Source organism: Mauremys mutica, chromosome 2 (genome assembly GCF_020497125.1).
Source record: "Mauremys mutica isolate MM-2020 ecotype Southern chromosome 2, ASM2049712v1, whole genome shotgun sequence".
Taxonomy (NCBI): Eukaryota; Metazoa; Chordata; order Testudines; family Geoemydidae; genus Mauremys; species Mauremys mutica.
In genome coordinates this window covers 278,063,230-278,077,446 of record NC_059073.1, presented here as the reverse complement: position 1 = coordinate 278,077,446, position 14,217 = coordinate 278,063,230, and the positions used below count along the sequence as shown (strand labels likewise).

Genomic DNA, 14,217 nt, shown 5'->3' with positions numbered 1-14,217 from the left:
GAGGACTTGGTGGTTGGCCACCCTCAACTGGAGGATGAATAAACTTTGTGTCCGAACAAATCCAGCCTCTTTGGCCTTGTCTCTCCTGCTCATTAACGGTCACTGCTACTAGGGAGCTTGGGGCTGGGTGGGTATATAAGGACTTATGACCCTTAGCCAGCACAAAGTACTTTCTTTCTGCTCTCTTGGAGATGGGGGGCAGGAATGAGGGTGTCTGCCACAGGGTGTTTGTGATCTTAGACAACTCTTCATGGTGGGGCAGAGCGTGGCCAGTGTTGTTGATCAGAGGAAACTGAATAGGGAGTCCAATGGTTCCTCCAGCTCCTCTGCCTAGAGCCCCAAGTTAGAGGCAACTCTTTTCAACAGTTCCTGATGAGCCTTAGCATCGTCCTGAGGAACTGGGTGAGGGGCCTCCACAATCACCTCATCAGGCGAAGATGAGGAGGAAGCTGGTGCCATGGGGTCTGACACGTCCATTGGTGGTCCAGCTGGCTGATCCCCGGGGTCCAAGTGAGCCTGAGGGGTTCCCGCTTCAGGAACGGCTGGCTCTGGGGGAGGGCGGGATACCGAGGCCAATGGTTTGTCCAAGGCCCCTGCCACTGCCCTGAGCCCTTGTGAAGGCTGGGTAAAGCCCCGTGGGTTACATGGGTACCAGGCAGCCGGCCACTGGCCCTGGGGCAGTTGGCAGCACCGCCAACATCAAGGGGACCACCAGTGCCAGGTTTTGGCACACTAGCAACAACTCCTGTCCGGTGCCAGAGCTCGAGGCAAAGTGGTTGCTCTCAGGTTACCCTGAGCAAGTAGATCGGTGATCCTGGTCGCTAAAGTGCCAATCACTGTGCTTGGAAGGGGAACTCTCCACTCAGGAGGAGTCTCTTCCGTGGGTCCTTGGAGACCGACAGTGTTTGGCAGATCAGCGACAGCATTCCAGCGATCTACATCTCGTGCTGCTCAACCAGTACCAGGATCTGGAGTGGGAATGGGAGCTGCAGTGGGTCAGTCTCTGGGAAGACCTTCCTCCCAACCTAGGGGATCTGTGTTGCAATGACACGTACCAGCGAGCCGACAACTGGTTACTCTGCTCCTGAGATCAACTGTCTTGGGCCCGCGACTGGTGACGAGCTATGGGTGAAGCAATGGGCTGGGTCTTGGTGCTGTTGATGCTGGGAAGAGCTGACTTCTATAGGCCTGTGCCAGGTCACCGGCAAGGTGTGCCTCGAGTCCTGCCGGTGGTGCTGAGTCTGGACACTGGTGAGGGCTTCGCCCAGCCTGCCTCTCTGCCTTCAATGCCTGGTGGCTCCGTGTGGGCAAGCGCTGGTGGGATATCCCCCATGATGGGAAGCAATGCCGCTGAGACAGTGACTTGTAGGAAGGACCCAAGGTGGATTTACCCTCAGACCGGGGTAACGCCGTAGCCGGTGTGGACAGCACCAGTAGCACCAGGATATCCTGCGCTGCCTGCAGGGCCTTGGGCATCGACAGGACCTCTACCTGACGAAGGCCCTTGTCACTGTCCAACGTGGCAGGCCTGGGTTGGATGGGCTGGACTGCTCGACCTGAACTGCTCGACCTGAACTGGGGCCCAACTCCTGGTAGGAGATATTGAGCTGCCCTCCTCGGGCCTTGGCTCCTCTCCTACCCTCTCCTTCCCCTTGCAGGATGTAGGAGATCTTCCTCTCCCGGTCTTCTTTTGCCTTTTGGCAGGTTCTGGGGAGGGGGATCAGCACCGGTCCATCAGCGGCGCCAGTGGGGCTCTCCGCACCGATGCTGTGGTGCTCGGGGCAGAGTCGGACCTCCTCTGCTCCAGTGCCGGAGTTAGAGCTGACTCCATTAGGAGCGCTTTGAGATGGATGTCTCTCTCCTTCTTAGTCCGGGATTTGAAGGACTTGCAGATATGGCTCTTGTTGCTGATATGCAACTCGCTGAGACACCTTAAACAACTATTACACTTTTTCGCTGAACCATGAAAAATGCATTCTCATCTTTAGAAGTATTAGAAAAACAAATATGTAATAACTATTAGTACTTTTTAGAAAATTAAGCAGGACTTTTTTATTTCTTTTTGTGCTTAGCTATAAAATTAGCTTATAAAATCATGCAATTCAGCCTGGATAGTAAACACAAAGTCTCTACAGAACATTCACTGTTAGAATTTTGCATAATAAAATATAGTTATGGGGATGACCTTGGTAACTTTGACTACAACCTGTCCAGCAGAGGCTCCGAGAAGATCCTCCTCCTCTCAATTAGAAAAGAACAGGGTTGGGGTTTTGCCAGTATTTATTCATCAGCATAGGTGAAAATACATCCCTCTCCCATCTTATTCACCTCCATCAGATGTGTGCTTCACAGCTTACTTAGGCCCATTTAACTGCTGAAGTTATTATGTGTGCACAACTTTTTTTTTTTTTTAGTAATGTAAAATGCAAAAAAAAAAATGATAATACAACATTAAGATTGCGAAGTTTAAAAACACAAAAGGCTAGGAAATGATAAATCATGCTGCCAAGAGCAGCATTAACTGAGCAATATTGTATATGTTGCATTTTCTATTCCTGTTTGGTTAACTTTGTAGTTTAATATTACTCTTTATGTCATAAGATAGATAACAAAACATCTGGAACGTGTAGCACAAAGTTTGCAGTGTTTTTAAAACCACAATACTTGCAATCTTTGCTTTCTAATTATTTTACTTATCAATCATATTACATTTTGAATAAAGGTAGAACCTTACCCGTTTCCAAGTTGCTAACAGCTGTTTGTCAGACATCTGTTCTGGGTAATCAGCAATTGCAAAGACACAGCCCAACAGGAAATATTCTTCTGGAACTAGAATAGTATGCAGATGAAAGAATAGAAAATTGTAAACTAAAGCAGTTTGGAGGCTACCATTTCAGACCACATTTGTTATATTAAAATTTCCCACTATCAGCTATGGAATAAATGAAATTTGAATTGTCTTTCTTTCTGAAGTCCTGCTTCTCTACAATACAGCTCAAGAAGTGTTCCCCCCCCCCCCATGTGAAATGAAAACTAGATCAACCAAGAATTATATACTATTCATTTCATATAAACCACCACCAGTCAGATGGAAAAACTTTCCAGCTGATACCAGGATGGGCAGGCACTGAAACAGAAAGTAAATATGGCAGGCGACCAGCTTGGCTTAACAGTGAAATCCTTGCTCGTCTTAAACACAAAAAAACAGCTTACAAGAAGTGGAAGATTGGACAAATAACCAGGGAGGAGTATAAAAGTATTGCTCAGGCATGCAGGAGTGAAATTAGGAAGGCCAAATCACACTTGGAGTTGCAGCTAGCCAGAGATGTTAGGAGTAACAAGAAGGGTTTCTTCAGGTATGTTAGCAACAAGAAGAAAGTCAAGGAAAGTGTAGGCCCCTTGCTGAATGAGGGAGGGAACCTAGTGACAGAGGATGTGGAGAAAGCTAGTGTACTCAATGCTTTTTTTGCCTCTGTCTTCACAGACAAGGTCAGCTCCCAGACAGCTGCACTCTGCAGCATGGTATGGGGAGGAGGTGACCAGCTCTCTGTGGAGAAAGAAGTAGTTCGGGACTATTTTGAAAAGCTGGACGAGCACAAGTCCATGGGACCGGATGCGCTGCATCCGAGGGTGCTAAAGGAGTTGGCCGATGAGATTGCAGAGCCATTGGCCATTATCTTTGAAAAATCATGGCGATCGGGGGAGGTCCCAGATGACTGGAAAAAAGCTAATGTAGTGCCCATCATTAAAAAAGGGAAGAAGGAAGATCCAGGGAACTACAGGCCAGTCAGTCTCACCTCAGTCCCTGGAAAAATCATGGAACAGGTCCTCAAGGAATCAATTCTGAACCACTTAAAGGAGGGGAAAGTGATCAGGAACAGTCAGCATGGATTCACCAAGGGCAAGTCATGCCTGACTAACCTAATTGCCTTCTATGATGAGATAACCGGCTCTGTGGATGAGGGGAAAGCAGTGGATGTGCTATTTCTTGGCTTAAGCAAAGCTTTTGATACAGTCTCCCACAGTATTCTTGCCAGCAAGTTAAAGAAGTATGGGCTGGATGAATGGACGGTAAGGTGGATAGAAAACTGGCTAGATGGTCGGGCTCAATGGGTAGTCATCAATGGTTCCATGTCTAGTTGGCAGCCAGTATCAAGTGGAGTGCCCCAAGGGTCGGTGCTGGGGCCGGTTTTGTTCAATATCTTCATTAACGATCTGGAGGATGGTGTGGACTGCACCCTTAGCAAGTTTGCAGATGACACTAAACTGGGAGGAGTGGTTGATACGCTGGAGGGTAGGGATAGGATACAGAGGGACCTAGACAAATTAGAGGATTGGGCCAAAAGAAATATGATGAGGTTCAACAAGGACAAGTGCAAAGTCCTGCACTTAGGACGGAAGAATCCCATGCACTGCTACAGACTAGGGACCGAATGGCTGGGCAGCAGTTCTGCAGAAAAGGACCTAGGGGTTACGGTGGATGAAAAGCTGAATATGAGTCAACAGTGTGCCCTTGTTGCCAAGAAGGCTAATGGCATTTTGGGTTGTATAAGTAGGGGCATTTCCAGCAGATCAAGGGACGTGATCATTCCCCTCTACTCAGCACTGGTGAGGCCTCATCTGGAGTACTGTGTCCAGTTTGGGGCCCCACACTACAAGAAGAATGTGGATAAATTGGAGAGAGTCCAGCGGAGGGCAACAAAAATGATTAGGGGGCTGGAGCACATGACTTATGAGGAGAGGCTGAGGGAACTGAGATTGTTTAGCCTGCAGAAGAGAAGAATGAGGGGGGTTTTGATAGCTGCTTTCAACTACCTGAAAGGGGGTTCCAAAGAGGATGGATCTAGACTGTTCTCAGTGGTAGAAGATGACAGAACAAAGAGTAATGGTCTCAAGTTGCAGAGGGAGAGGTTTAGGTTGGACATTAGGAAAAACTTTTTCACTAGTAGGGTGGTGAAGAACTGGAATGGGTTACCTAGGGAGGTGGTGGAATCTCCTTCCTTAGAGGTTTTTAAGGTCAGGCTTGACAAAGCCCTGGCTGGGATGGTTTAGTTGGCTTTGGTCCTGCTTTGAGCAGGGGGCTGGACTAGATGACCTCCTGAGGTCCCTTCCAACCCTGAGATTCTATGATTCTATGAAATCTGGACGTGAATGGTAATAGAATATCAATTTCTCCCATGACCCATCTAGTTTCCCCAGCCTTTGGAATATTCTTCCCCAACCTCTCTCTCTTTTAAAATTTCCCTCCCTGCCTCTCAAAAATAAAGTTGTGTTTTGCTTTTATATGTACAGTACACATGGACTCACACAATATATACATTTAGATGGCAGTGGCGAAAAACACAAACCAGAAAATAGGAAGATCTCAATGCTTTCACCTTCCATCGAGTACTGGATAGTCCCTAGTTATTATGTGTTTATAGTATATTTTTGATCAAGAACAAATTTTAACCCAACAAACATTTCATATGATTGGCCATCACTTTCAGGATTATAAATCAATCATTACTAACTCTCTATGGCTGGATCATGTCCAAACAGCTGATGTTGTTGCAGCTGTGGCTGCTGTTGCTGCTGGTGATGTTGCAGTTGCTGGGCTGGCACCTGATGTTGTAGTGGCTGAGATGTTTGAGTCAAATGTTGCGGTGCTTGAGTTTGCATTTGCTGCTGTTGATGTTGCTGATGTAATCGCTGTAAATGCTGCTGCTGCAACTGCTGTTGCTGAATTTGCTGCTGTTGCTGCTGTAGTTGTTGCTGTTGAAGGTTCTGCTGCTGTATTTGCTGTAATTGTTGCTGCTGCAACTGTTGTTGTTGTAACTGATGCAACTGCTGTTGCAAGGCATGCTGCTGTTGGAATTGCAGCTGTTGCTGAGGACGGTGGAGTTGTTGTTGAGGATGTAACTGTTGCTGTGGAAACTGTAGCTGCTGTGCAAACTGGTGTTGCTGATGAACTTGCTGTTGTTGTTGTGAAAACTGATGAGACTGTTGCTGTGGGAAAGGTTGTTGAGGAATCTGTGGTTGTTGCTGCTGCTGCTGCTGTTGCTGCAACTGCATAAGTTGTTGAGGTTGAAGGTGTAAAAGAGGGTGGTGCTGCTGCTGCTGTGTTTGATGCTGTTGTTGTTGTAATAAATGTGTCTCTGGAGTTAATTTGACTTGGCTAAACAACACAGCGTTTGTATGTCCCTGCTGGCTATGATTTACTTGTTGTTCTAAACTTTTTGTAGGTGCTGAAAGGGATTGCAAGATCTAGAAAACAAAGATTAATGTTGTGACCTTTAAGATATAAAAATATAAATAACAAATTTGAAAAATATTTAGCTTTTTAAAAAATGAATGAATGTAATATGTCTATGTTTTACATACCTTTCAAAGTAAACAAAATCCTTCATTTATATGTTATTACATCATCACTACAACAGCATTCAAAAATGGAAAGAGCATATTTAAAGGAATAATTGCACTATAAATGGCGTAGCTAAACTCTAAAGAAAACATGAAAGTGGAAATAACTCCAAAAATCTGTGCAGAAAGTCCCAACTGTCTAGGCTGTTTGGGAAGGAGAATTCAGCACAGGTCACCTTTTTCCCTCCAAAAATCTACATGGCATATGGCAAGATTTTTTATGCGCATCCCAAAACGGATCATGCGGTAATAGCACAAACGCTAGTAGTCACATTGCAATCAAAGGAAGTTGTGATGTCATGAAACTACCTATTCTGATGTCCTTTACAAAAAAGTCTAAACGTTGCTAAAATATGAGGTTTTGGGGTTTTTTTTTTAACTTTAGTCTATGTTAATGGTAACAGTCAAACTTCTGGGGCTTCATTTTCATTTTTTACTTTGCAGTTCACAATTAAGGAAGATTGTTTCACAAGAGCTCAGATACCATATATATTTTTGTTAAAAAAAAAAAAAAGATACTAGATAACAGAAAAACTATGCAAATGGTCAATAATACCAAAATGTGTACTAAAACAGCAGATACTTTTCTAACATTAATAATCAACTTCAAAAAGCCACAGAAAGATACTGTAGTCTCCATGAACCACTAACCTACAAATTTCATAAAAGTCTTTCAAAACATGAAGAGGAGAGGAATCTAAAAGTTATTCTGAAATAATCAAAACTGGTTTATTGGACTACTTCACTACATAAAATCTGAATTTACTGATAAAAAAAGAGTTCTTTAGCATCTGAAAAAATCTGATATTGTGTCCAAAAAAAACCAATAAGGAAGGTCAAGAAGCCCACTTTCATTTTTGTTTAATACATTTTCACTTTTGGAGTTTCAGTGATTTCAGTCTTCCCATACAATAGTAGACAGAAATTCCTTCTGTGATGGCATCAGCCATCTTAGTCAATGCAGGATAGTTTATGAGGGCCAGCAACCATCACAGTACCCATGAGCCAAAAGCAAACATCCCTTGTTAAACGAGATGCCACTACTCAGGGCTGGTACTTTATTTGGTGTCAGGATTGATCAGCAGGCAGTGCAGACCTGCCCAAAAGAGACAGTTATGTGGGCCCATCATTTGTAGATTCTGAACATATCAACAGATAATGACTTAAATTAATGAATTTTATCCTCCCAAGTTCCTGATTATGTACAAAACCACAATTACCCCACTTTACAGATGGGAAACTGAAACATAGAGGAATTAAGTAACTGTTTCACAGATGTATGGGACACTTGTGCCTGAATCTAAATCTCTTGAGCCCCAGTTTGGTGTCTTAAGCACAGAACCATCCTTCCTTCTAGAGGTAAATCGTTTTCAGATGTCCTCCTGCACAAAGTCTTTACTACAGTAAATTTTACTATAAACACTTTTTAAAAAAATCTCTGAGATTGTACAGAATGCAGGGGGAAGAGGGAACACAAGAATTCTAGTGGAAGGGAAATTAAAAGCACAGCCAGCATTAGATTTTCCCTTTCAAATCAAAGAGAAAAACACAGAAAATCTGTCTTACACGAGATCCCCATTAATATCAATGGTAGTCTTTGTATAAGGGCTGCAGTTGTGAAACACGTATCAGCAACATCAGCTAAAATTTGACAGAGACAGACAAATACACCTCTACCCCAATATAATGCGAACCGATATAACACGAATTCGGATATAACATGGTAAAGAGGCACTCCGGAGGGGCGGGGCTGTGCACTCCAGTGGATCAAAGCAAGTTCAATATAACGGGGTTTCACCTATAACGCGGTAAGATTTTTTGGCTCCCGAGGACAGCGTTCTATCGAGTTGAGGTGTAGCTTAAAACGAAAGCTTAAGTGAAATTTGCATTAGTTATATTTGGTTGTTCTACTGCTACAAAAGGAGGGAAAAAATATCTATTTTAAAAGTTGCATAGTGTCTTCAAAGGCCAAATGATTTAAAAAACCTGCTTGCACATGCATTGTTGTGTACGCATGTGCAATTGAAAGCCAGGTATTGGCACAAGCAGGAAGCCAAGGAGACACCTAGTAATCTACACACACGTGTGTCTATTTACTCAAGCAACCAACAGTTAAGCGTGCACAAAAACTTGCCCTAAGGTCTAATTTACCTTTGCAAATAAAAACAATTGAGAATTTAGCATGGTCATTCCATTTTGCGCAGGCAATGCTATGTGGTATGCACTGCTCTGCCCACCAATGGAAAGGCTGTCAGTCATCCTAGGCCCCTTCTGATCCCATCTTAAAAGGAGAAGATGAGGTAGGACAGTGTCCTCAACCAGGGGTACCTGTACCCCTGGGGGTACACAGAGGTCTTCCAGGGGGTACGTCAACTCATCTAGATCAGGTTTCAGAGTAGCAGCCGTGTTAGTCTGTATCCGCAAAAAGAACAGGAGTACTTGTGGCACCTGAGAGACTAACAAATTTATTTCAGCATAAGCTTTCGTGGGCTACAGCTCACTTCTTCATTCTATGCATCCGAAGAAGTGAGCTGTAGCCCACGAAAGTTTATGCTGAAATAAATTTGTTAGTCTCTCAGGTGCCACAAGTACTCCTCATCTAGATCAGTGTTTCTCAACCTCGGGGGGTTGCAACCCCCCTGAGGGTTGTGGGACAGGTTTAAATGGGTGGCAAGTGCAAGGCTGGCATTAGGGGGTGGCAAGCAGGGCAACTGCCTGTGGCCCCACACCACAGGGGGCCCCACGAAGCTAAGCTACACGCTTCAGCCCAAGACGGCAGGGCTAGGACTTCAGCCCCACGCAGCGGGGTTTGGGCTTCAGGGATACGGTAGTCAGGAAAGACTGAGAACCACTGAGGTAGGATTTATCATACATAAAAAAATATTACATTTGTTACTCAATCCCTTCCCATTTGTTTCTCTTATCCACCTGTTATGTCATATCTTTTAAACTGTAAGCTCCTTGGGGCAGTGACTGTTACATGGTCTATGTTTGTACAACACTTCGCACCAACGGGTCCTGACCTCACAGAGGCCTCTAGAGGCTATAATATAAACATTAAATAATAATAAGCACACACAGAGAGGATTGCTTTGGAAGGATCTCAGTATGCAAGGAGAGCTGTACACTGATTCCTACCTCATCCAAGCACAGAATTCAAAAGGTCTGCAGGACACACAGCAAACAAAGGTTATATTTCAAGATGTGGGGCAAAACTCTCAAAAGTGCCTAAGTGACCCAGGAGTCCTTGTCCAATTTGCAAAATTGACTTAGGCACACGGGAGCTTTCAATGTGATTTAGGTTCCTGAGTGACTCAGTGATTTCTGAATATGGGATGTGCGCTCATATGTCACTTGGTGTATGTCTACACTGCAATGCAAGCCCAGGGTTCAAACTCAGGCTCAAGCCTAAGCACACATCTGTCTACACATAAATTGTGCTAACCCAAAGGTGAGACCTAGGGTCCCAGGACTGCACCGGGGTGGAGGGTTCACTTTGTAGTTTAGATGCAGCTCCACCAGACTTGTACTCCCAAAGACTGCCAAAAGTATCCCACGATCCCATGGGCTGACTTTCTTTGTGCTCTGGATAGTCAAGTTTGGTGGACAGTCAAGTTTTCCCACGCTGCACCATGAGCAAAAGGCTAGAGTAGCCACATTTTGAGAGGGCACTAGGAAATCTGGGATATGGATGATTGGACTCAGTCCTGTATAATGCAGTGTAGCCTCTGGAGCCCTAGTTTTGGAACCAAGATTACAAATTAGCGTAGATGCTCAGGCCTTAGGTTAACAAACCCAGGTCTGCTTACTTGAGTTCTACTAACCCTGGGCTTACACCGAAGTGCAGACATACCCTTAGGCACTTCTGAAAGTTTTACCCATGGTCTAGCTGTTGCACATTCAAGTACAATTATCTGAATAAAATGCACTGTCTAGAAGAGTCAAATAAATTCACCAGCACCCTGCCTTTCCCTACGCCGATCCTTTCAACATGCATTCATTGAAATCTAGTAGCGTGTTTATTTCAATGCATGATCACTTATTTCATATTCTTTCTAGAAGAAATAAATTAACCATAACTATTTACACCAAAACTATGTGGATTGCACTGGAGATGGAATGTATAAATTAGGACCTTGGCTATACTGCATAGCAATTTATAGTTACTCAGTAGTACCAAACACTGCAAATGCACAATAGGAATCAAATTGCAGCTGTTTGAGAGAATCATCAACTTTAAAATTTTCTGAGTATAGAACAGGGCAATCTATTGCACTGAATAAAAGTACTGAAGGACACAAAGTTTGGTTTAATGAACAGGGCAACTAGCTTGAAGACCGTGAATCACTTTGTGCTCCTGCCAACAATGAAAGTGCCTAATATGAATCTTGATATCAAATGCTGGAATTAAATCCTGATTTTTGTAATATCACTATATTTCACCAGTTCGTAATTTTTTCCTTTTGTGAAGCTAAAATACTAATGAATAGGTTGACTACTGGGGCAAAATTTAATCTAGCCGTATGTAATCTCTATGTAGTCTGGGAATATTTACCCCCCTTTCTCATATGTTGAGGATTTCAAAAGGAAACAAACTTCTTTAAAATGTTAGCCCAATATTGTAAATTAAAAATCCAACACTTACATGTGCTACATTTGATGGTCTATTAATCTGCTGAATATCAGCACTATTAGTAATGTTTCTTAATGTCCGTACTGCTGGACTCCACGTAGTCATCATTTCTGGTCGTTCAGAGCCTTGGGTACCTTGAACGGAAGCCATTATATTACCTCTGATTTCCGGAGGCAAAATATTGCCTGGTACTGGTGGGACATTGGCACACAAATTAATTAACCCAGAGTCCTTGCCTTGAGGCAACCTGCGCTTTGCTGCAGCTGTCTGTGGGACTTCAGCTGGTGTCCAGTTCAAATTCCTTTCTTGCTTTTCAGGAGAGGAATCTGAGGAATCATCAAACATCAATTCCCCTTTTGTTTTATCAGCACTAATAGATTTTGGTGAAAAAGCCTGGTCACCCAAAGGCGATCCTTCTCGAGATGATGCTGGGCTTGATAATTTTTCATCAGTACTAGCTTCATTTTGAGAATCTTGTTCTTCATTTTCTGCGTCTTCTTCTTCCTCCTCCTCTTCCTCCTCATATATAATTAGACGGGGATGATAGGATATCTCTTCTTTTTTAGCTTTATCAGATATAGAATCTAGTACCCAATCAGGTGTCACAATTTTAATGCTCTCTCGTTTACAAGCGCATTCATATTTTTCCTGTGGATGAGACATAAGAAAAGACTATAAATAAAATGTATTACATATCCCCTCCCACACATAATTAGACAAGATTTAATTATTTCTAGTGGTATGAATAAAGATTAGCTCTGAATATGATTTCATATACACTTAGCCGACACCATCACTATCAACTTTTATCTTGGTGTCATAGTGCACATGACTACACCGGAATCCGTAAAACAGCAACAACTGAACATTTACAAATTTTACACTTTAACAAAACCCAAACTAAGAACCAAGAAAGAAGTGATCAGACAGATTAACTCAAAGTAAGGCAACTGCTTTCAAGCAACCAACTTTTACCCTTTCAGTTGCAGCCTACTACAACTCCTATAATTATCCATTCACTTATGGATGCAATATAACAACTGAAATGTCGTTAGTTTGTTATGCCACTAGCTTTAAAAATATATTGTCAATAACTGTGACAGTGACGTTTTTAAATAAAAGATCATTCTTGCTGAGAAGTGGTGCTGAATTACTCAGGATGAGAACCAAAGGATCCAAACTATTCAGAAGATATACCCATCTGTTGGATGGTAACATCCAGTAACCTCTCTTACCATAGTGTGGCCTGTGTTACACTAAAATATTAGGTTGACCAAGCTATGTCACTGAGGGGTGTGAAAAATCCACACCCTGAGTGGCATAGTTAAGTCGATCTAACCCCAGTGGAGAGAGAGCTAGGTCAACATAGGTGGACTACCTATGCCGATGGGTAGGTGGCATAGGTGGTCCATCTCTTCTGTTGACCTATGCCCTAAATGGCCTCCTCAAGGATTGAACTCACAAACCACTGAGCTATCCCTCCCCCCCCTCACTAGTCTGGACTGCACCCCAGAATGTGATAGGGAGAAATGATACTCCCCTTCCAATGATCTCACAGATGAAAAGCATTGTAAGAGAGCTAAGTATTATAACCACTATTACTAAAGTAAAGAGCCAAAAACATCTTAGAAAATGGACTTGTTTGATTTGTGTTTAAATAGAAACCTGCTCCTACTGGAATTTCATTTTTGACTTCCACTAGTTCCTGTTAGTTTATTTGTATTTCTAGACTGTCTTGCAAACCCAGGTACTATAGTAGAACCTGAAAGTTACAAACACCTCGGGAATGGAGGTTGTTCTTGGCTAGGGGGGAAAACAGATTCCCCACTTGGCTCCTGTGCACTGTCCTCCTCCTCCTCTTCGTCCTCCAATGACTCTTCCTCCTCGCTCCGTGCAACTCCCCCCTTGCAGGTGTCCATGGACAGTGGTGGGGTAGTGGTGGCGTCACCCCCTATAATTGCATGGAGCTCACGGTAGAAGTGGAATGTATGGGGCTGTGACCCAGAGTGCTTGTTTGCCTCCCTGGCTTTTTGGTATGCTTGCCTGAGCTCCTTGATTTTTGTACAACACTGCTCTGTGTCCCTGGAGTAGCCTCTTTCCGTCATGGCCCTGGAGAATTTAGCATACATTTTTGCATTCCTTTTTTTGGAATGTAGTTCTGCCATAACAGCAGGGGTGAGCTGGAGCCGGTTCGCACCGGTTTGCGCGAACCCATTGTTAAATTTAGAAGCGGTTTTAGAACCGCTTGTTAACTAGCTTCCCTGCGAGGGAAGCTTTGATGGGCTCTGCCTGGGAAGCCTGTAATTCCTCCTCCCGGCCGCCGGGGGGCGCTGCGCTGTGCTGCGAGAGCCATGTGAGCTGCCTCCTGGGCCCTGTTGCTGCTCCTGCTCTTTGGACCTCTGGCCCTGGGGCTCCAGCTGCGTCCTGCTGCTCCCAGCCGCCTCCCCCGTGTATCTGCGCCCCTCCCCCGCCTTCCCTGCCCCCAGCCACCCGCAGCCACCCCCTGCCCGCAGCCACCCGCAGCCACCCCCTGCCCCCAGCCAGCCACAGCCACCCCCTGCCCACAGCCACCCCCTGCCCCCAGCCACAGCCACCCGCAGCCACCCCCTGCCCCCAGCCAGCCCCTGCCCCCAGCCAGCCACAGCCACCCCCTGCCCACAGCCACCCCCTGCCCACAGCCACCCGCAGCCAGCCCTCTGCCCGCAGCCAGCCCTCTGCCCGCAGCCCCCCGCAGCCACCCCCTGCCCACAGCCACCCGCAGCCCGCCCGTCTGCATCACCTGCCCACAGCCAGCCCATGTCACTCCCTGCCTCCAGCTAGCCCTGCCCCACGCCCCTATCTGCAGCCAGCCCCACATCCACTGGTGCCCTGCAGTTCCCAGGGCAGTAACCCTGCACACCTGCTTTAATGGGGGGGGGGGCAGGGAGCAGCTGGGACCCACACATGTGCACACCCTAGAGTGACCAGACAGCAAGTGTGAAAAATCGGGACGGGGGTGAGGGGTAATAGGAGCCTATATAAGAAAAAGACCCAAAAATTGAGACTGTCCCTGATCACCACCCACACATGTGAAACGGAGCTCATTTCTAGTTCAGCCCCATCTTTTTAAAAAAGAACTTTAGGTAGGGTTAAAATACATCTGTATTTTCCTGGACATGTCAGGCTTTTCGGTTCTTAATCAC

The 14,217-nt window shown here is 45.0% G+C and overlaps 1 protein-coding gene across 4 annotated transcripts in view; it reads right to left on the bottom strand.

The window, feature by feature from the left end:
- PAXIP1 (PAX interacting protein 1) overlaps positions 1 to 14,217 on the bottom strand; it is an 89,271-nt gene that overhangs the window by 45,875 nt on the left and 29,179 nt on the right. For all 4 annotated transcript variants that reach the window (XM_045006301.1, XM_045006300.1, XR_006577063.1 and 1 more), the window contains exons 6-8: positions 11,048 to 11,683; positions 5,514 to 6,246; positions 2,735 to 2,829 (exon numbers count right to left, since the gene is read on the bottom strand). In XM_045006301.1, the coding sequence (XP_044862236.1) occupies positions 2,735 to 2,829; positions 5,514 to 6,246; positions 11,048 to 11,683 (1,464 nt within the window). The remainder of the gene's footprint in view (positions 1 to 2,734; positions 2,830 to 5,513; positions 6,247 to 11,047; positions 11,684 to 14,217) is intronic.